The 24,041-nt window shown below is 43.0% G+C and overlaps 1 protein-coding gene across 6 annotated transcripts in view; it reads left to right on the top strand.

Moving 5' to 3' along the window:
* Positions 1-7,708: 7,708 nt before the first annotated feature.
* tmod1 (tropomodulin 1) overlaps positions 7,709-24,041 on the top strand; it is a 39,150-nt gene continuing 22,817 nt past the window's right edge. For 5 of the 6 annotated variants that reach the window (XM_080760616.1, XM_080760615.1, XM_080760613.1 and 2 more), the window contains exons 1-4: positions 7,709-8,043; positions 15,030-15,110; positions 15,941-16,079; positions 21,012-21,168. In XM_080760616.1, coding sequence (XP_080616742.1) covers positions 15,957-16,079; positions 21,012-21,168 — 280 coding nt within the window. In that variant the 5' untranslated portion in view covers positions 7,709-8,043; positions 15,030-15,110; positions 15,941-15,956. Of the gene's footprint in view, positions 8,044-15,029; positions 15,115-15,940; positions 16,080-21,011; positions 21,169-24,041 lie in introns of all 6 variants that reach the window. The other variant, XM_080760614.1, reaches the window with a different exon arrangement.

Here is a 24,041-nt window from a genome sequence, read left to right on the forward strand (position 1 = left end):
GACACAGTAAAAAGTTTTATTATCGTTTTGTTTCTGCATGCTGTTTGTATTTGAATAGTTTGAGTTGGGAGCTTTTTGTTTGTTTTGTGGTTTAAATGCATGTTTTCTTAAATTGTCATTTTCTTTAATAATTTGAAAAAGACTTATGTTTCAAATAAATGTGTAAGAAATGAACACTTCTAAACTCTTTTTTTCTAAGCACCATTTTATCTAAGCAAATTTCTTAAAAAAAAGGGGGGAAAATAGAAAATAAACTGGTGTCCCAAGACGGGGGCACCAGATTTAAAGTGGTTGAAAAATAGGGATAGGATCCGACGGGAAGCATGCACATCTCCAGAAATTCTACAGGTGCTGGTTAAAAATATACGTACAATGAAAAGAAAGGGATGTCCGCACACTGATTCACTGCTCCCAGGAAAATTATTTATTTGTATGAACAACGTTTCGACAACGTTTCGACAACAACGTTTCGTCCCTTCGTCACAAAAAATAGGGACACATCAGCTGAATAATTAGACAGCCAAATCCATATGTGTCGGGTCTGCTGTAGCAGGGGCATGGTTGAAAACACATCAGGCTCTCTGCTGGCTGGCAGCCTTGTCATTAAGCATCCATTTGGTGAACTGTTGAAGGTCTTAGTTTTTCGCCTCATTTGCATCCAAATAAACTCCCAATGTCGTCTCAGCTGCGTCTTACGGCCAAGCTACACCAGGCAATTTTGCGCGCGTGCGTTTACTGCGCGCGTACAGTGCGTTTGGATAGGACCAATATATGTCAATGATACCAGCTACACCAGACGCACGGATACCACGGGCCATCCTACGCGTGCTCTAAAAATAGGATCGGTTCAAAAAAAGGTACGTGCGTATGCCCCCATGCACGCGTATCAATATATCCTCCCGGAAGGTCCCGCACAAATCTGCCGCTCGTCTGACAGATCCATGTAGCCAGTAAAACATTGCAATGTGGACCCTGTTGTAAACAAGTGTAATGCTTAATTGGGTCGTCCACTCACAGTTAACACTACAGTCTTTGTATTGAGTTTGTGCTTGTAATGTACTGTAATTCTGTTAACTATTAATAAATATTTCAATCAATCAAAAAGCATTCATCAACTTTTCGCTGCGCGCCTCACAAGGCTATTGGATTTATTTGTGCTTCGTCTTTGCACAATGCACGTATAGGCATACATTGTGTAAGTAAGAGCTGATCTACAGGCTGACTGTGTGTGTGTGTGTGTGTGTGTGTGTGTGAGAGCGTGCGCGGGCTGACGGCATTGCGTTCTCTCTCCACTGTCTTTCTGTGAGTCCCAGATGCACTATATAATTTGAAAATGATCAGTGATCATGATCAACTCGGGACTGTTGGATCTTTTATCGAAGAACCACTGACATAGAAACATATAGCTTTAGATTGTGGGGGCCTAAATAATATAGTAGAAGTGTTTTTTATCAAGATTTGATCAACGTCACCATGGTCCACACACTACAAATTAAGAAGAAAAATAACTTTTTTTCCCCTTTTTTTAAGAGCACATTGCCTAACGGCCAGGGGGTGCTCTAGCACCCCCTAGTGTCTATCTGTGCACGCCACTGATTATTGGCACGACAGTGTTATTGAAATGTGGAAGTAGGAGTTCTACTACAGTACCTACCGAGTAAGGGCAGTGATGTAAATAGATTTTCAATGTAATGAGTGCAGAAATGGTCATTTAGATGAGTCCCAGGGACGGTCATTTAGATGAGTCCCAGGAATGGTCATTTAGATGAGTCCCAGTCCCTCTTCAATGTTGGGAGTCATATTTTGCCATTTTTACAAATTGCAGCATTTAAGAAGAAGATCTTTTTTATAACTAAAGCTAGCAAAATAAACTAATAAAACAGTACAGTAGTGCATCCCGTGGATGCAGAGGCCGTTGTTTTAACTAACAGTACAGTACCACTGTACTGTGAGATTTAACAAACACTGCCAGTACATTCCAAATATGTCAAGAATGCTGTACACTGTGTACAGGTCTATCGTGGCTACTGTGTAATTATGCACATTGTGTTTCGACCAAAGCATTGGGGTCTGACTCCGTCAGAGATTCAACAAACTATTCAGAATTGTGCTTTTGATATGACTCTGCTAATCTGTTTGTGTAAAACATTACATGTTTTGGTTAGAAGAGGTTTAGAGAACAGCTCTAAAATAGTTCCTATCGGATAGGAAATCTCCAAAAAATGGCTATTACGCACCTTACCATAGGAAGGCCTGGTGTGTTCATAGATGCGTTTTGTCATGCTGTGGCATCATGCTCTTGAAGCCTGACACCAGTGTTCATGACTCAAAGGTAAAGGTTGGCTTGTCTTCATTATTTTGTACTATCGGTTTTGGCCATAATGCTTTATTGGCAGGGGTCTTGAACGTTTTAGCCTTAGTGAAGCAAAGCAGGGAGTGGGACCCCTAATTCATAATGTATAAAAGTGTCTTGTATTAAAATAAGACTGGTTACTTTAAAGACTAGTTTGACAGCATACTCAGTGTAAATTCATGTTATTTTTGTTTACACATCTTTCCTATTCATATGTTTAATTCATTTTGATTTGACATTCAACCACTTTTTAAACCTTCCTATAGGCTATAGCTATTACCTGGTTAGACAGATTCTTAATAATTTAATATTCAAAACCTGATTGTTGTTTTAATATGGATTTTTAAGTTGTGAATATGTGTGTGTATATATATATATATATATATATATATATATATATTTGACTAGTATAACATGATTACAGTTTGTACATTTAGCTAATCCGATTTCTAGCCTGTTAGTAGCCATAGAAATGGCTGAAAACTTGCAAGCTCTCAAAAGGAACCTACGGACGGATGCAATTCGAATCTGTCCCCTGTAAATATTTTAGTCCCCCCAAGGGGGTGGGGGGGGGGGGACTTACTGTATATGTTTATCCCTTTTTATTTCCTTTATATGACGATGTTCTGTTTTTTGTTTTTATAGAAGTGTATATTCGTACGTCTCTAAATGTTCTGATGAATTGAAAATGGTGGATCCTGTTGTAAACAAGTGTATTATTGACTTGTGCTTTCGTTTTGAAAGTTACCCATTCTGCATAGCCTACTGTGAAATGTTATCAATCAATCAAAGAATATACATTCTATAATGTCTTCCCACTGGTGACCAAGGCCTTCAATTGATTGATTGATTGATTGATTGAAATCTTTATTAACAGTTTGCAGAATTACAGTACATTTCAAGCACAAACTCAATACAAAGACTGTTAACTGTGAGTGGACGACCCAATTAAGCCTTACACTTGTTTACAACAGGGTCCACATTGTTCAATTCATCAAAACATTTAGAGACAAACAAATAGACACTTCTATGTAGTTAAAGAACAGAACAGGAATTCATCATATAGGAAGCGAAAAGGGAAAAAAAGTATATATACAGTGAGGGGATCAGGGGGATAAAAGAAAAGAAAACGAAAGACAGAGTGTAGGGCGCCTGCACACAACACCATGCGTTGATGCCATGTGTGCATATGTGCAGGCACCCAACACCACGTCCATACAAAAACATAGTACAATCCATAGTACAAAGACAGAGTGTAGGGCGCCTGCACACAACACCATGCGTTGATGCCATGTGTGCATATGTGCAGGCACCCAACACCACGTCCATACAAAAACATAGTACAATCCAGATACAAATTCAGCTTTTACAGAGGCCAGTTTCGAATTGCAGCCATCCGTAGGTGCCCTTTGAGAGCAGTTTTGAAGGAGCCAAGGGATTCACATGTCTTAATGACTGTTGGTAGGGCGTTCCACATTTTGGTCGCATAGGAGCGAAAAGAATTTAGTCCCTTGTTTGTGCCGAATCTGGGTTGTACATGGTTTGTTGCACTCCCTCTGGTGTTGTGGGTGTGGACTTCGTTTACATTAAGGAAGTATTTAGACAGGTACATGGGTATCTTGGTGGTGTATCTAATCTTGTGGACCAGACCCATTGCAAGATGCTGTACTCTGTCGTCGACCCTAAGCCATCCCAGCCTGTCAAAGTGGGCAGGGGTGAGGTGGGTTCGGGGGGTGAGGCCAAGTAGGAGCCTGACCAGTTTGTTTTGGGAGGTCTGGAGCCTTGTTTTAAGGGCCTTTGAGGTGCTGTGGTACCAGGAGGTGGATGCATAGTCAAAGAAACCTTGTACAAGGGCTCCTGTTAAGGTCTTCAAGGTGTTTTTGTCGACCAGTGAGGAGATCCTGTAGAGGAATCTTGTTCTTTGATTGACTTTTTTGATTACGTTGGTGGCCATCTTATCACCGGAAAGATTGGCCTCCAGGATGGAACCTAGGTAGGTAATTTGATCCTTCCGTGTGATAATATCATCACCAACTCTAACCAAGAAGCCATCTGCCTTTTTGAGATTACTATTTGATCCGAAGAGAATGGATTCAGTTTTTCCCAGGTGTAAGGATAGTTTGTTATCAGCGAGCCAGGTGCAGATTCTACCGAGTTCAGAGCTGAGGGTCTTTTCAACCTGCAGTTTGTTCCTGTCCGAGACCAGCAGTGCTGAGTCGTCTGCGAACAGGAACAAGTTGCAGTCACAAGCTGAAGTCATGTCGTTTACATATATTAGGAACAGTAAAGGCCCTAGTATGCTTCCTTGTGGGACGCCACAGCTCACTGGGAGGGGGGGGGACAGTGTTCCGTTCACTTCCACCATCTGTTCTCTCCCCTCCAGGTAGGATTGCATCCAGCTCACTGATGTGCTATCAAAACCAATAGCTTTAAGCTTGTTAACCAGTATGGAGTGGTTCACGGTGTCAAAAGCCTTTTGGAGGTCCAGCATGACCATGCCGCAGTATTTTCCAGCATCCACCTCGTGTTTGATGTGGTCGCTCAAATAGAGAAGGCATGTGTCAGTGGAGTGGGATGTTCTGAAACCAGATTGGAACTCGTACAACAATTTATTAGTGGCAAGATACTTTTCAACCTGTTCATAGACTATTTTTTCCATCACTTTCGAGATGGAGCTTAGAATAGAAATAGGGCGGTAGTTGCCGGGTTCTAATTTGCTCCCTTTTTTGTACAGGGGGGTTACTTTGGCCAGTTTAAAATCTCTGGGGACCTGTCCTTGTTTGATGGAGAGGTTAACTATGTGGGTGATGACTGGAGCTATGGAAATGGCTGAGTCTCTGAGAAATTTGGAGGGAATATTGTCATGGCCAGTGGCCTTGTGGGGTTGGAGGGCACTCAGTTTCTTAAGTACCTCCTCAGTTGTTACCATTGTCATTTTAAAATCATCTTTACAAACACCTAGGTTTTTGTAGAAGCCTTTGATGTGCTCTACACCAAAACGCCCAGAGTGGGAGGGCAGTTTGTTAACCAGCATTGTTGCAATGTTTGTAAAGAAGATGTTCAAGTGATTGGCTACATCAACCTTGTCAGTGATGAGGGTGTTATTTGATTTGATGTTTATGTTAGTAAACCTGGTTTTAAGTTTCTGACCACAGCCTAGTTGGTTGTTTAGTAGCTTCCAGAGCTCCCGAGGATTGTTTTTGATTTCCTCGGCTTTATCATTGATAAAGTTACTTTTGGCTGATTTGGTCATGGCAATTACACCGTTTCTTAGCTTGTTACATTGGGTTTTAAGGATGCACAGTTTGGTTTGGAGATCACTGTCGAAGCGCTTAGCTAGCTTGGACTTGCATTTAAGAAGTTCAGAGCATTTGTTGTCTCTGGCTTTCATTGCAGTCAGTATGTCCGAATTCATCCATGGCTCCGAGCGGGTTTTGACCCTGATGGTTCTCAGAGGAGCCATGTTGTTTAGTACTGTTGTAAATTTGGTTTTAAAGCCAAGCCATGCTTCTTCGACTAGTGAGCTCCTGAGCACATCGGACCAATCCAGTCTCTCCAGTTCTAGGTTAAAGGCCTCACTAGAGTAGGTTTTGAGGTCCCTAGATATGACTGTTTTGTGACAGTCAAATTTTAGTTTCTGTATTTTGCGGGTACAGAAAATCATAAAATGATCACTGAGCCCACATACAATAACCCCTTTCTTGGAGATTCTGGATTTGTCCGAGGTCAGAATGAGATCAATGACAGTTTGAGTAGAATCACACACTCTTGTGGGTTGGGTAATTAGCTGGCTGAAACCATGCAGATCACAGAGCCGACTAAACGATTTAAACACAGGCACTTCCTTACGATGCATGTCCGTATTCCAGTCGCCAATCAGGATCAATGACGGCACAGAATAGATGCATGGCTCAAATGGCTCTTACATTGTCCTTACAGTCTATGTACTTGATTTGTTTTGTTTTAAAAGAAAATACATAAATATTCGAATAGGCCTGTTCGACGTGTTGCTGCCTCCCACTGCTGGTGGTAGGTACTGCACATACATCAGTGGGATCTGTTGATAGAGCAGCGAGATGGATCTGTGGTTTTCATATCGATTAGAACATTTGCTCTAATTAGTTGTCAATAGTACTAATAATGTGTAAAAAATAATGAATCCAACATTTTAGTGAACATGAAACCGTTGCGTTGTACATTATAGCCAAGGCTAATTTGCAACCCCAATCCCTACAGTATATGATCTACCTATGCTAAAAACAGTAATTTACAGAAAATACATGCAAATGCATCTGATCTAATGTAGTTTACTATACTATACTGATAGTAGTTCAATAACACAATGTACTTTAATATTTGCTTAACTTATTAAGTGCCCAAACTTATTAAGTGCCCCCTTTGGAAAAAAGTATGCCCCCCTGCTGATTTGTGCCTGGAGACGGCACTGGTCTCCCCAGTGCCTCCCCAGTGTCTCCCCAGTGTCTCCCCAGTGCCTCCCCAGTGTCTCCCCATTGCCTCCCCAGTGTCTCCCCATTGCCTCCCCAGTGCCTCCCCATTGTCTCCCCTGTGCCTGCAGTGTCTCCCCAGTGCCTCCAATAGCAATACAAGAGCAATAATACAAATTAATCTTAATAATTATTAATTAATCACATTAATTAATCAAAATGTTCGGCCCCCCCCGTGCCCAGCACCATGCCAAAGCTTTTTCCTGCAGGAAACACTGGTACATCCCTCCCTCTCTTCCACAGAGCCCCATCATCTGCGTTTAACGATTTTCCTATATCAAGTCCTATTCCGGTGTTGTCCTATGATGTCACTTTTCCACGCCATCACTTTAGCTAAGGACCCATTTATATTCTGTCAGTCATTGTGCAGTGTAGGCCTACAACTCGAAAATGAAAAAGCAATGTGATTTTTGCTTTTTCATTCTGTCATAGAATGAGCACACCTGGAGATGAAATGTAAATACCATTGCATTTTAGATTTATTTTTGTCTCAAATGCGTTAATGCGACCTGAAGATTAAACATAGCATTTCTCTTTTTTCATTTTAATTTTCAAAATTGCAATTTTGCATTTTGATATTGTCCACTAATTAGCCGACCATTTTTTGAAAATGTAAAATCAAATTTAATCTTTTATTCATCGTTTTCATTCTGTCATAGAATGAGCACACCTGTAGATGAAATGTAAAAGCTTTTGCATTTTAGATTTATTTTTTGTCAATTGACTTTTCGTATTTGCCATTTTGAGTTATGGCAGCTTTATGCTTCCATAGGGGGGAGGGGGGGATGAGGGCTGGGGTGGGGAGGAGATGAGGGGTCCAGAGGAGAGGAGAGGAGATGGGGGGGAGGAGAGAACAGCCAGCCTCTCTGACTACAGTACAACCCAGTAGTATAGGCACTAGTTAGAGAAGCTCCCACCATACGCGGGTCTCCGGAGCGACTTAAGCACATTCAAGGATATTATCTCAAGTCTCTGGGTGTCATGGACGGTTTTGTGCAGTAAAAAGTTTTGTGCCGAGTTTTGCATTCTCCGGCTGGCTAACAACAGACGCCGACTGTTAAGAGTGCTAGTGCCGGGGCGGCTCGATCAGAAAGGAAACCATATCTGGTCAAAGTATTCGTTGCTGTCACAAAGCAGGACGTTCCGGGCTATAAATAGCGCCGGGGGATAAAAGCACTGGAGGAGGTACGTTGAAGTTGATGCAAAGTAGGGCTATAAAATGTGCAAATGAACTGGTAAACACACGACTGTTCAGCTCTCATGTTATTATAGGCGAAAACATGGTGAGCACGATTGTTAATGTGAGTTATAGTTATTTATGTCGAGTTAATGATAAAATGGCTTGGGATTTAATTAAAGCACGGCTGAATGAAATGTCTCGCAACATAACATAGACATTTTGGATGCATATAATTAAGATTTAACTTGTGTTTAAAGCAAATCAAATAAATAGCCTGGCTAATCCTACAGTGACAGCTGCAGCATAACTGCATGCTGGGAGATGCAACAGTTGTGTCAATTCTATGACCTACATCTGAACGGAATGGTATGAGTGTTTTTCCATGCATGCATGCGTGCTTGCATGATGACCCCTGGAAGAGTGAAGACCACACTGATATCTTTAAAGATTATCATACTTCAGCAAAACTTGAAAACTGTTTTCATGACAGCAGTGTTTCTCAAACCTTGTTTTCATTCATTCCTCCAAGGACCCCCAGTTTAATCTCTGGGACCCCAATCTCTTAATAGCCTACTGTAAAATCCTCAAAGCTAATTTAACTCAGACAGATACATAATTATTTGGTTAGCCATTTTGTACAATATAGCTGTTAAATGTCAGAATCGATAAAAATACATCTATGATGAGACTAAATCTTAGGCATATAGCAGGTCCATTAGGTCTCCAGTCCAAACCACTCACAACCAATGGTCCGTCGGATCATAGTATGCCTCCCAGCTTACATTATGTGGTCAATGTGGTTTTGTTAACGGCCTGTAGAAACAATGCAAGGAGAACAACTTCTGGACTCTGAGAGGGAGCAGATCTTCTCATTACCAAGCTCATGATATACGAGTACGACTGTAGGCTAAGTGCTGTAGTGTCTGTTTTAGTTAAGTGTCCATACTTGTTCAAAGGCAGGCCAGACAATCTGCAATTAACAGCATAGTATACAGGCCTAATGTTATACATTTGAATCCACTGTGTTTGAGAAAGAAGACATCCTAATTATCAGTGGTGGAAAAAAGTACTTAAGTAAAAGTATCAATACTGCAACGTAGAAAGACTGTTACAAGTAAATCAAAAGTTGCTTGAGTAAAAGTATAGGCATCAAAATATACTTATAGTACCAAAAGTAAAAGTACTTATTATGCAGAGTATATTGGCTACATGTCTAAAATGTATACGAAATCTTTTGAAAATAGCAGATCGGCTATTTTCAAATAGCCAAAGTTTAAATAGGTTTGAAATGGTTAATGTATGTAATGATAATCAGAATCTACAAAGGATTGTAGTGGACTCGAGTGGAATAAAAGTAAAATATTTGTCCCTGAGGTGTATTGGACTATAGACAATTGGAAGTACTCCAGTAAAGTAAAAGTACCTGAAAATTGCAATTATCGGTCAGTAAAGTCCTTGAGTACATCTACTTATGATGCTCTAATTTAGAACTGCAATAATGCCTAGAAATATACCTTGACATACTGTAATCCTTCATGTACACACATCATGTTTCTGTTCATCGCTCTAAAACGGTGCTTCTCAAAGTGGAGTCCTTGAGGAGGTTTCAGGGGGTCTCAGCAAAATTAATTGATATAATTGGCATCACAGTCAGTTTAACCACTTTAACAACATTATTCGGTCTACAAGCTCACAACAACATTTTAACAACATCAATCCTTCCTTCCTGGCACAGAACACTTTCAGATGGAGGTCCATGGGGCAGATCCATATTCATTTGCAGGTCCTTGACATATAACAATGTCAGAACCACTGCTCTAAATCACTCATGCTTTGGTACCAATCTCTCTAAAGAGAAGCGTCTCTCTCTTCCTCAGCTGTTTTCCACTGGGAAGAGCTTTGGTGTTTGTACCCACAAGATCTACTGTCCTCCTGGCAGTCACGCCTGCGGGTCAAATAGCTGGTTGTAAATTACGTATTCTCTTCTGCATCTGCCCTGATGTGCCTGAGTAGGATTTATGACATCTAGTTGAGTTTATACATTTTCAGTCCAAGAAAAAAAAAACACAAAATTCTACCAATCAGTCACTACAAGGGGGCATGGATTTAATTTATGTATTTTTTGTTTTCATTTTCCAAATGCTGGGTCCGAGGTTTGCAAGCATTGAAGCCTAACTTATATAGCCTACTACGACGAGTATATCAATTCAGTGCTGTCAAATTTTTACTAGAGATTAGTACCTACCGTCTAATCATCTTGAACCATTAACGTCATTAGCAGAAGTTATCACTGACATTGAGGTGATCTGACGAGTTACTATTTTCACTTCAAACTGACAAAGCTTAATTTAGTTGTACTGCACTGTGTTACAGTTTCCATTGTCACGTGTTAAATGGAAGGATAAGTTATTTTCTTTAGTTAAGTGTAAAACAGCACTGTATTCTGATAGTAATCATTGCTATATTTCTTTGTTCAGTATCAGGAGTCTCCATGTCTCTCCAGCTCTTTATTAAACAGAAAATGCATTTTAGGTTAGGATACCAATTACATCCATTATCCAGTCAGGATGGAGAACTCGGTAAGAACCCAGATAGATTAAACAAGTGTAATTGGATGTGATGAAACAAATACTGTACATTACTACTATTACACAATTGGAACTTTACTAGAACACTGTAAAAATGAATCTCATAAATGGGTATGCTCTCCTGATTGTCACCTTCCTGAAATTTTATTTTCTGTTCATCAAATAGCTGAAGCGGCAGGGAGTCCACTGTTACAGAACAAACACTCTGAGGTCACATTCTCACCTAATACGATCGACTCATGCGTATGGGCGGAGATTTTGGGATTCTTGCATATTTAATTTGCTGCAGTTTGTCACACTGTCATCCGTAGCAATTGGAAACGCAGCAGGGGGGACCTTTATCAATGTGTTCCATTCATAAACCTTTTTTTTTTTTTTTTTTTTTTTTATGTGTCGTGCCGTCTGGGACTGGACCCCCCCCCCAGCTCTCTCGCTCTCTCACTATACATGCAGCAGCCACGCCACGCACTTTTGAGCATGCAGGCACAGCGCTGAGCACACCGATATAACAGACAGCAGCGCAAAATGTTTACAAGTTTACAAGTCGAGATGAAAGTCCCTGCTCCCCAGTCCCCACACAGTGACAGCTCCATGTTTACGGCACAGACAGACAGACAGAATATTCTGTAGGCTATAATACACTGCAGTGTTTTTATGTGTTTTCTTAAGCAATTGATTAATGTACTCCGACCACGTCTATCCACGGTAACGGGACATCTTTGCGCTGCGTAAAATATGCCTTCTCCGTCTCCAACTGTGTTCAGCTCCTCACCCGCCACATTGTTTGCTTCATTTCCTTTATTTACTGCGGATTGCATTCACACCTGCACCAAATCGTATTCAAGTGCGATTGGAAGCGAAGCGAAACCCCCGTTTTTGCTCGGAGTAAAATGCGGTTCTTTGATACGCATTAGGATTCGAATGAGCCTTCACACCTGTCAAACGAAGTGCACTTTCTGAAAATGCGCAGCAGGATTCGTTTTAATCGCAGCAAAGCTCTCTGGTGAGAATGTGACCTGAGTCTGACTGTGACTGTGACTGCGACTGTGGCTCAGGCGGTAGAGCAGGTCGTCCAATGATCCATGGGTCGGCGGTTCGAATCCCGGCTCCTACTGTCTACATGTGGAAGTGTCCTTGGGCAAGACACTGAACCCCAAATTGCTCCTGATGTGCTGGTTGGTACCTTGTATGGCTTCCGCCGCAATCGGTGTATGAATGTGTGTGTGTGTGTGAATGGGTGAATGTAATGCACAATCTATGTAAAGCGCCTTGGATAAAGGCGCTATATAAATGCACCATTTACCATTTAGTCTGTACCAATGATAACTATCAGAATATTGTGCTTTAACCTTATATCACTTAACCTACCTTTAAATGACAGCAGTGCACAAATGCCATATTGTTATAACTGTACTGTAGCCTACATGAGTGTCGGAGACTATAGGATACTTTATTTGCTTATTTTTAATAAGCTGTATACTACTGTATATGTAGTCCTGAGAGGTTTGGAAGCAATACGGTCCAGGGACTGTCTGTAATATGTAACATACCTTTGAATATATACATGAAGATGTAAAAGCCTTCATGGAAATGGCATTGATTGATTGAAAATGTTATTAACAGTTTGTAGAATGGGTACAGTTCAGCGAAGTACAGTTCAATACAAGTTGTGTTTAAACTGACTTGGCTTCTTGCAGTCGAAGATCCCAGCTCCTTTCCTTGGAAACTTGAATAGTTGGTTGTTCTGGTAATATTACAGTTTCCGCGTGTGTGTGTGTGTGTGTGTCTGTGTGTCTGTCTGTGTGTTTGTCTGTCTCTTGTAGTGAAATAGAAACGCCAACATAACCTTATTTTACTGAAAAGAAGAAACATTTTAAATCCAGGCCCCCAGGTTTGTTTGTTTGTTTGTTTGTTTGGCTTGGCTAGGTCAGTTTGGCTCGGCTAGGTCAGTTCAGCCTCTCCTCACAGACTTGAGCGTTATCTGGAGTTGAGCCCAGTTGTACATGTTTGGTTCTGGAACCGCATGTCTGGTCACGGTGCAAGAAGAACTAGAACAAATAATTGAATGGCTTGACCCTGTGCAGGATTCATGTGCAAGTACGTAGGAACAAAACAAAATAACAAATGTTTCCACGAATTACTGTCCATGTTGAACACTTTGTCTTTAGTTAACTAGTAGTTACCGTATGTTCATGGTCCATTTAGGAAGTAGAAGTAGTACATGTTTGCATACATATCGCTCTGGAACTAAGGCCCATTAACCCATTCTGAACGGGAACCCATTTTGGTGTTGGCATCATGTTATGCTTTAGCTATTGAAAAATAGCAGATCTACAAGCTCATAGCGCGCCACCGAGTGGCGCGCTACGAGCTTGTAGGTCTGCTATTTTTGGAAAAATCGGAAAGAACGACTGACATTTTTAGAATCTGATCTCAGGTCAGAACGGGTTAATCAGACCAGTGTGTGTCTAGCGGAAACCTTCGTATGAATCTGATCTCAGGTCAGAATGGGTTAATAATGCCCCTGTATGGACATGATGGACGGCACAACTGGAAATAACCACCGTGAATATAACCAACGTCACATTGTAGGCTCTACAGCGCCGAACCGACTTTTATTCAGCTCTAAAATAGGAGTATGAATCGACCCTAAGTCGCTCTGGATTAAGAGCGTCTGCTAAATGCCTAAATTGTAAATTGTAAATTGTAGTTTCGAAAATTGTCATGAGAATACAGAAAGAAACAAAGGAAAGGAAGTACAAATGAGGTAGAATTTCACAGTCCCTTGTGCAAGTAGAGGCAGATATAATGTAGCAGCAGGTATTAGAATCACAGTCCTTTGTGTAATGTGTAATGTGCACGTGAGAGAAAACATTTAGCAGCCCATATCAACTTCGTTTATACATAGTGATAGTGCAGCAGCAATGGTGTATACTGTAGTTCCTGTTGCACAGAAACCTGGTATCTCCAACCCTTGTTTCAACTCCTCCGCCCCTTTTTGAACATTTAAGTCTAATGCACTTTAATTTTTGTTTAGTGTAAATGATGATGTAATTTGTACCAGCCAAATCTATATGGACTTTAATGTTTGTTTAGGGTAAATTATTGTAAGACGTGATCTCGCCGATATACTTTTCACAGACATGGTAATATCAATATATGCCCCCCAAACATCTGGGCGCCCCTCACTTCATACAAGTGTGATTTTTGATGGGCGCTATAGCACCTCCTATGCCTAACTTTGTGTGTTTTTACCACAGCAATGATTTGATTGACTGAGCACGGAATGTGATATATGATGATGTATGACGATAAGAGCGTCCCTCACTTCACACTTCAAGTGTGGTGTTTAAGTTAATGCCCTACTTCGTGGTACACGCGGTGGTGCATACATTTAGGAAAAATAGCCAATCTACAACGTGTCACATCCATAGACTGTAAAAAATATGGACAAAGCGTTCCGCGGGTCTAACGTGAACGTAAAATGAAGCCTGTCAGTCCTTGCAATGGAAGTCGCCATCTTTCTAGATCCGTTTTGGCCCAGCTCAGGCCAGCTGGCCCATTGGCTGGCCCAGACAACGAGGCGGGACTTCCCCCTTCTTCTTCGTTGGTTTTTATTTTGACTCGAGTGGGTGGGGGATCCCGTTCATAGACTGTAACGGTAGCCACGCCCCTCAGAACATGCGCGACTTTATGGTCATTTCTTTTATAAATGGGACCATAATTTTCCAAAAAGAATATTATGACATTAGAAATGAGACTGGAAGCAAAAAGTATTCATGACCATGTTTATTAAGGTAATACAGTCTAGGTGAAGTTGGGCCAAAATACATGGACTTCTATGGGGCTATGGGTTTTTCTGGGTCCAGTGACAGCGCCACAACAGGCCATTATATGAACTTTCATTTCCTTAGTGGCTTCACAAAATATCCGTCTGACTGCCCCCCTGGTTACATCACAGCGTTGAGAGCTTGTAGAAAATCTAAAATGACACAGATGCTTTCCTGGTTTTACTGGGTCATAGTACTGCAGTGGTTCTCAACCGTTTACATGTCAAGATTCATATGCATCTATCTGGCGTTCTGGCCCCATGAACCCCATCAGAACATATTTTGTGCCAGGGATAACCCACACATGATTTAGTGAGTTGTGAGCATGTACTGTAGATCTGAAACACATTTTCAGTGTCTTCGAGTAATGCAAAAAAACATCACAATACATCAGAAGATCATACAAAATCATGTATACATATGAATTACATAGGTTAGAAATAGAAGCTAAGACAAATGTCATACCCAGACCCCACTTTGAGATGGCTGTACAGTCAGATGGCTTGCTGCATGGAATCTATTCCATGCTATTAATCTCTCTTCACTCTATCCATTTGTTTTATTTTTCTCCAGGTCTCTCCCGTTCCCAGGGGCTTTCCAGGCACTCAACTCAACCGCCAGTGACTTCTCCTTCGTAGGCCGGAGGTCAGTGAGGTCAGTACAACCATGTTGAGGGCAAAAAAAAAATCACACTTGTGTGAAGTGAGGGGCGCCCCGAGATTTCTTAGGGGCATGTTGATGTTCTCGTGTCCGTGAGAATATGAAGTAAAAGAAAATGAAATTAAAAATTAAATTAATGTATTACTATTACTAGATATTTGTATATGGTGTACCTTGTCATTTATTGCCCTGAACAAACGTAACTTCCATAGACTTGGCTGGCGATGGGGAATTTATAATTAGGCTCCAAACAACGATTCAAAGTCCATAGCCTTTTGTCCCTGCAGACAGACAGACTGCCAGACAGTAGGGATATTAACAATTAATTAAGAATCGAATAATCGCTGTTAAGAAATTATTCAATTATTCAACAGTTAACAATGAATGCTGTCTGTGCATGCGTGGCCGAGGAACGCACAAAATATATTTTTAATATATTTTTATGTTAGACATTATTGAGGGAAAGTAAGATTTTCTCGTTAAAAAAAAATATTGATCGATAAGGTTATCCCTTATCAATTATTGAATTAATCGATAATTTGAATCCCAGACAGACAGACAGACAGACAGACAGTAACTATAGTAACTAAAGTTTTCAAATAATTGTAGTGGACTAAACGTACAATATTTCTGTGGTGTAGTGTTTTAGAAGTAAACATAATGAAAACTCCGGTAAGTTAAAAAAATATATCTCAAAATTGTAATTAAGTACAGTAAATGTACTTTACAGCTAAAGTCATAATTTCTGAGTCACAAAGTAAATTTGACTGCGTATACGGTATATTTCCTGCCGTAAGTAAGTAAGGTGACACTGCCGTTTGCAGGTGAACTATAGGCATCATGTCGAAGCTGAAGAAGGAGATGGAGAAGTACTTAGACATTGATGAGGACGAGCTGTTGAAGAAGCTGTCAGAGGATGAGTTACAGCGCTTAGAGGACGAACTGGAGGAGCTGGACCCTGATGTGAGTAGTACATTACTGATTGGTTCATTCATTCATTCATTCATTCATTCAGTTGTTCTCAATCAGTGGTCCTTGAGGGGGTTCCAGGTGGTCCCCGGCTAAATAATGCAAACCAAATAAATGGACCCTTATCTTCTATCTATCTATAAATGCACCAAGTGCACCACGGTTGTCCAGAATCGCCCCAAAAAGACCTCTGCCCGTGCCCGGGCTCTGGACAGTGCAGAGCGCACCGATAGGGACATAGTCGGGGCTCTGGACAGTGCAGAGCGCACCGATAGGGACATAGTCGAGGCTCTGGACAGTGCAGAGCGCACCGATAGGGACATAGTCGGGGCTCTGGACAGTGCAGAGCGCACCGATAGGGACACAGTCGGGGCTCTGGACAGTGCAGAGCGCACCGATAGGGACATAGTCGAGGCTCTGGACAGTGCAGAGCGCACCGATAGGGACATAGTCGGGGCTCTGGACAGTGCAGAGCGCACCGATAGGGACATAGTCGGGGCTCTGGACAGTGCAGAGCGCACCGATAGGGACATAGTCGGGGCTCTGGACAGTGCAGAGCGCACCGATAGGGACATAGTCGGGGCTCTGGACAGTGCAGAGCGCACCGATAGGGACATAGTCGGGGCTCTGGACAGTGCAGAGCGCACCGATAGGGACATAGTCGGGGCTCTGGACAGTGCAGAGCGCACCGATAGGGACATAGTCGGGGCTCTGGACAGTGCAGAGCGCACCGATAGGGACATAGTCGGGGCTCTGGACAGTGCAGAGCGCACCGATAGGGACATAGTCAGGGCTCTGGACGGTGCAGAGCGCACCGATAGGGACATAGTCCGGGCTCTGGACAGTGCAGAGCGCACCGATAGGGACATAGTCGGGGCTCTGGACAGTGCAGAGCGCACCGATAGGGACATAGTCGGGGCTCTGGACAGTGCAGAGCGCACCGATAGGGACATAGTCGGGGCTCTGGACAGTGCGGAGCGCACCGATAGGGACATAGTCGGGGCTCTGGACAGTGCGGAGCGCACCGATAGGGACATAGTCGGGGCTCTGGACAGTGCGGAGCGCACCGATAGGGACATAGTCGGGGCTCTGGACAGTGCAGAGCGCACCGATAGGGACATAGTCGGGGCTCTGGACAGTGCAGAGCGCACCGATAGGGACATAGTCGGGGCTCTGGACAGTGCAGAGCGCACCGATAGGGACATAGTCGGGGCTCTGGACAGTGCAGAGCGCACCGATAGGGACATAGTCGGGGCTCTGGACAGTGCAGAGCGCACCGATAGGGACATAGTCAGGGCTCTGGACAGTGCAGAGCGCACCGATAGGGACATAGTCGGGGCTCTGGACAGTGCAGAGCGCACCGATAGGGACATAGTCGGGGCTCTGGACAGTGCAGAGCGCACCGATAGGGACATAGTCGGGGCTCTGGACAGTGCAGAGCGCACCGATAGGGACATAGTCGGGGCTCTGGACAGTGCAGAGCGCACCGATAGGGACATAGTCGGGGCTCTGGACAGTGCAGAGCGCACCGATAGGGACATAGCCCGGGCTCTGGACAGTGCAGAGCGCACCGATAGGGACATAGTCGGGGCTCTGGACAGTGCAGAGCGCACCGATAGGGACATAGTCGGGGCTCTGGACAGTGCAGAGCGCACCGATAGGGACATAGTCGGGGCTCTGGACAGTGCAGAGCGCACCGATAGGGACATAGTCGGGGCTCTGGACAGTGCAGAGCGCACCGATAGGGACATAGTCGGGGCTCTGGACAGTGCAGAGCGCACCGATAGGGACATAGTCGGGGCTCTGGACAGTGCAGAGCGCACCGATAGGGACATAGTCGTATTCCGTCTTTTGTGCCTTTTGTGGCAGTCACATCTGAAAATGTTCCGTGCCAGCGACCCCCATAAGAGAAGATGTGTTGTTGTTAAAGTGTTTAACCAATATTAAAGGCATTTAAAGGCATTACCATAATAACCTCCGGTGCTTCGTTGTTTTGAAGTACGTAGTCTTTTCAGCATCCGTGGGCGAGGAGTTATTTGGTTATTACTAATTAAAAGTTATACGGTTACAGTATTACTTGTTGTGACTGTGATGATGGTGCATTATGCTGAATCCAGCAGTAAACCGTACATTTATTTTGTACGTTTAATTTCTTTTTTTTAAATAGCGGAGCAACAAGCTCACAACGCGTCACATCATGCTATTTGTACTTGGAGTATATGTAGGCCTACTTTTGGATACTTTCACACTCCACTACATTTCTAGGAAGAGGAAAAAGTACAACATGAATTAAGCACTTACGCTTAAAAGCACAGTCGAAATGTGACTCTGCCACGTTCACTTGTGGTTGAGTAATATTTGACCAGCACTTGGCTTGATTACTTTGTCCATGAATGGTTGATTGATAGATACTGTATGTACAGTATACTCTAGTACAGTGGTTCCCAAACTTTTTCATCTAAGGCACCCCCTGAATTACTTTGTTACTTTATAGAACCTTATTCATGCCATATTACGGTACGTAAGTAGTACTACGTAGTAGTTTAATTCCTTTATGACAGATTGAAAATAACTTTTATACGTTTATCCACTTGTACCCCAAGAGGTTTGGTGGTCTGTCTTGCGAAGTATAGAGGGTTTAAGTATAGAGGGTTTAAGTATAGAGGGTTTAAGTATAGAGGGTTTAAGTGTAGAGGGTTTAAGTGGTTACATTGAAGTGATATTAATTAATTTCCAAATATTATCAAGGCATTCTGTGGCACCCTAGGAACTAGAAACCCTGCTCTAGTCTGTACTATAAATATCATGTCACATGGACGCTTAAAGACCACTGCTATAGGTGCTAAGTGAGGGAGAGAGAGAGAGAGAGAGAGAGAGAGATAGAGAGAGGGGAAAGCCTTCCAGCTGATCTGTAAAAATAAAGGAGACCGCACTGCACTGATCCGTCAGACAGCCGCACGCTGATTGAACAAAAATTTGAAGGAGAGTGTTGCTGTCGACTGCCTGTCAGGTTTTCAGAATTCGTTTGTTATTCATAGCCGTCACCACAGGGAGAGAGAGAGAGAGAGAGAGAGAGAGAGAGAGAGAGAGAGGGAGGCTGGGGTAAAATGGATAGAGATTGAGAGAGCGAGCGAGCTGAGGGGGAGAGAGACAGAATCAGAGATACTGTGTAGAGAGAGAGAGAGAGAGAGAGAGAGAGAGAGAGAGAGAGAGAGAGAGAGAGAGCGGTGAGAGGGGAGATAAGATATGAAGCTATAAGTAGCACTTGTGAGAGCCCTGTCTCTGTAGGTATAAGAATAACTCTGGAGGTCTGGCAAACCTCTCTCTGTCAAGTTGGACTTCATTTAACAGTTTTTAGAACATGACCACCTCCAAAATGGACAAAATGCCCAAACAGCATATGGAGAAAAACCAGTTGTCAAGCCCAATAAAACCCAATGTAAACCAAGTCAGTCGGGACTCGGGGGTGTGCCGACAGGATAGTACGTCAACCACAGAATCAGATTCCGTCTACAGACCTGTGTTGTACGTCTCTCTCTGCCTTGTGTCTCTACTGTGCTCCAAATCTAAATAAAGTCAAAACTCACTGAAAACAAAAGGCAGGAGTGAGTGAGGTAACAGTGTTTTAACGGTTGTTATGTATTCAATCTGATCATGGGCAGATACTGGCCTCATTGTATCAACAGCACAGTCAGCCATGATGAGTATTAAATTACACATCATGGCCTGCAGGGCCGTTGGCATGGCGGACCAGGCACCTAGTAGGCAGTGTGTCGTGGGTTCGAATCATAGACTGTAAAAAATATGGACAAAGCGTTCCGCGGGTCTAACATGAACATAAAATGAAGCCTAAGCCTGTCAGTCCTTGCACTGGAAGTCGCCATCTTTCTAGATCCGTTTGGGCCCAGCTGGCCCATTGGCTGGCCCAGACAACGAGGCGGGACTTTCCCCCTTCTTCTTTGTTGGTTTTTATTTTGACTCGAGTGGGTGGGGGATCCCGTTCATAGACTGTAACGGTAGCCACGCCCCTCAGAACATGCGCAACTTTATGGTTTATAAATGGGACCATAATTTTCCAAAAAGAATATTATGACATTAGAAATGAGACTTTAAACTAGTGACTGGAAGCAAAAAGTATTCATGACCATGTTTATTAAGGTAATACAGTCTAGGTGAAGTTGGGCCCAAATACATGGACTTCTATGGGGCTATGGGTTTTTTTGAGCCCAATGACAGCGCCACAACAGACCATTATATGAACTTTCATTTCCTTAGTGGCTTCACAAAATATCTGTCTGACTGCCCCCCTGGTTCGAATCCTGAGCCCTGCAACCTTTGCTGCGTGTCACTCCCCATTCCCTGTCAGCCTACTGTCCTCAGTGTCCTGTCATTAAAGGCATAGAACCCCCAAAATAAATGATGGAGCTCAGCTTGCACAAAGAAGAAGAAGAAAAAGCCACACTGTTTTACATGATCTGTAAATCTGTGATTCTGATTCCGACGTCCCTGATGGCTTTAGAAGTTTCTTTTGGTTTTGCATGAAAAACACTCCTTGATCTAAATTCGACCATAGCCACTTGCCCAAATAGTGATGACCTCACATTTGTGATTCCGTTTTTAGTCCAAGGAGTGTTTTTCGTGCAAAACTATTGCTTGGAATGGATTCAGAATCATGAGAAAAACCCCTACGTCACATGCTATGCTATTTAAAGTATGGAGTGAAACGAAATGAAAATTCAGTGTCAGGCTAATCGGACACCCCTCTCTTGCCCTGTAACTACACTACACTACACTACACTACACTGCTCTGAATTCTATTTACAGTGATGTGATTATTACCGTGTTTATTGTAAGTTGCATTATAAATTATGCATTATAAATTGCTAACAAACAATATGTTGTTTTTCTTTGCTCATCCAATGGTAGAATGCGTTGTTGCCAGCGGGCATGAGGCAGAAGGACCAGACCAAGAAGTCTCCTACCGGAATGTTCCAGAGAGACAACCTGCTGGCTCACCTGGAGAAACAAGCCAAAGAGCATCCTGACAAAGAAGATCTGGTGCCCTTTACTGGAGAGAAGAGAGGTTTTTGATTCAATACTTTATTAACAGTTTGTCAAAAGGTACAGAGGTACAGTTATACAATAATGCTAAAAGCAATGCACACAAAAAGCCCTGGGGGCTTGTTTCCATTGTGGTCCAATGTATCGAATTGATCAAGACATAGGCTGTATGTGAAAACAGTTGGGGGTAGGAGGGAATGAAGAAAGAGAGGAAGAAAGAAAGAAAGAAAGAAAGAGAGGAAGAGAGGAAGAAAGAAGGGGAGGAAGAGAGAAAGAAAGAGAGAGAAACAAAATGGTGATAGTGAAAGTAGAAGTAAGAGAGGGAGAAAGAGCTCGGGCTCACGGGTGGCACAGGGTCCTGCCCACCACCGTGGATAGTATTAAGTAGTACTAGTACTAGTACTAGTAAGTAGTAGTACTAAGGGCTCCATTTTCGTCTCCGCCATTACCCATGACGTGGCACGCAAGTCAGCCGCTGCCCGAAAAATTATAGACATATACCTTACAAGGACAAGCATTAAATGTAGTCGCATTAGTGGTGATAGAAGATCGAATCCTCTGTTCAGTCAGTGTGTTCATAGGGGTCGAGACCGTCAATATCCTTGATTTTGTTCAGGTAACGCTCCTTTTCCTCAAAGTTAAGCTTGTCCTTGTAAGCAAGGTATGTAGAGGCCAACGTTTTTTCTTTTCCATCCTGGTGTTGGCTCACTGTGTTGTCGCCAGGAACGAGCGTTGAACTCCCTCTGGTGTTTTAAAATTAGAACGCAAACGGATGGTCGCTGAATGTAAACAAAGCAGAAATGCCTGCGAAAATGGCGGCCGCTACCACGTGACAAATATGTTAACGCCCCCTCCGGGAGATTTTGGTAGGCCCTATAGGAGCTTGCTCTGTCCCTTAATGGTATTTTGGTCCAGCGTCACCCGCTATCCATTATGCTGACACATGGCATGACATGGGCGCGTTGGCACGCTTTCCCCTAAATTACTATTTTGGTCACACACATTTGGGAAGGCGCATAGTGGAGTTTAAAAGCACCCGTAAAGCCGTAATGCCAAATTAGTTTGGTATACAGTAGCGGCACACACTGCGTCTGTGCGCCTGCAATGGAGATGTCCACGGAGTCAGGCTGCGTCACCTCTCCTTATTCTCCTATGCATCTCTTTGTCATTTCCCTATAATCAGCTGAAGTGAGTGACTGGCACTTCCTTGTGTCCATTGTGTTTATATAACTGTAATATTGTATAGTCAAAGAAGTTATTTGGCTTCTGCCAGGCATTGTGCGGCGTGCACGTCTGCACCATTCCATTTGCTCGTTCAGTTTCATCACCCCATAGCGCAGCGAATGGGGTTTAATCCGTTTTACCCAACTTTTCAAGGCAGCAACACATCACTCTTCCATGGGCGATAGACCGTAAGGCTATGAAGCAATATAGAACTGGGCATAACGGGCAACGGATAAGGGATCTCTTAAAGGCAATGGCACGTGGCACGGTGATTGGGTTAATTATCGTAACGCCCAAACCACACCTATACATAATGTAACGGGTAACGGAGGTGTTTTAGGGATATAGACAGGTAACCAAAATACCAACTTTAGTGGGGGAACACCCCTTCCCCACTGCTAAATCCCCAAATAGAATATTCAGAAGGAAAATGGAGCCCAATGGGTTTGTATCGTCCACGGTGCCTCTGGCTTGGCTGGGTATCCTTACAAGCACATGTTGTGGTGTTTGCAGGAGGGCGATCCAATGCACAGAGTGGGGTGTGATGAAGGGTGACAGATACCAGGCATCTCTTGTTGAAACCCTAGAAGCTCTGTCTGCTGTGATCCCAAAAGGTCCAAGTCCAGCACTGGTTTTGGGGGATCCCCGGATGATTAGCTTAATAATGAATGTGCAACATTGGTTTCTCAACAGTAAATAAATCAGTACAATATACTAGGTGAGTGTATACTGGGTATCTGCACAATTCTAAAGGGACAATTGAATGATTTTACGACCCTTAAATATGACATAAGAAATAGCCTGGTAAACATTATGAAAATAGCTCTTGTGAGCTTGTAGTTTGGCTATTTTCACAATGTTTATCTGTGGAACTGAGTCAAACTAAATTGTCAGGGTGGGGGGGGGGGGGGGGGGGGGGTCCCCGGTTCAAATATGATTATTTTGGGCAGCCGTGGCCTGAAAAGTTTGGAAACCCTGACATTAGACCAGTGGTTCTCAAACCTTTTGGCTGGCTCAATGTTCTGACCCACGTTGTTTCTCAAGGCCGACGGTACTTGTGGTGTGGTATCAGGTCAGGTGTGTGGTACTTTTTTAGATAGATCTTACTGTAACAGTACTGTACTGTACTGTAACAGAACAGTACTGTAACTGTACTGTGTGGTATCAGGTCAGGTGTGTGGTACCTTTTCAGATAGATCTTACTGTAACAGGAAGATCAAGTAAAGACTGACAGGAAAGAGGGAGAGAGGAAGAAGGGGAGAGACATGCAGCAAAGGTCGTCATGAACGGGACTCAAACACGCAACGTGCTGTCAGGCCAGAGCCTGTATGTGGCATGATGCGCCTGGACCGCTAGGCCAGGGGGCGCCCCGAAGGATTGAGTCTTGACTGGCTTCTGTATGGAGCACACAGTCGCGACCCCCAGGATGAGATTTGAGAACCACCGCATTAGACATGTCACTATTGCATGTATTGCACCATGGGACCTAAAACATAATTACACCTGAATAGCAGAATCCATAAATACTAGAATGTAATCTCAAAGCATATTCATATTCCACAAACTTTCTTTATAATATTAATTGATATACCATATTATGGTGACATTTTGTTCTTCTCTTTGTCTATCCTATCCTGTCTGTCTTTCACTCTCTGCTGGACTTTCTGTCTG

The sequence above is a fragment of the Protomyctophum bolini genome, assembly GCF_963924005.1.
Source record: "Protomyctophum bolini genome assembly, chromosome: 3".
Classification (NCBI taxonomy): Eukaryota; Metazoa; Chordata; class Actinopteri; order Myctophiformes; family Myctophidae; genus Protomyctophum; species Protomyctophum bolini.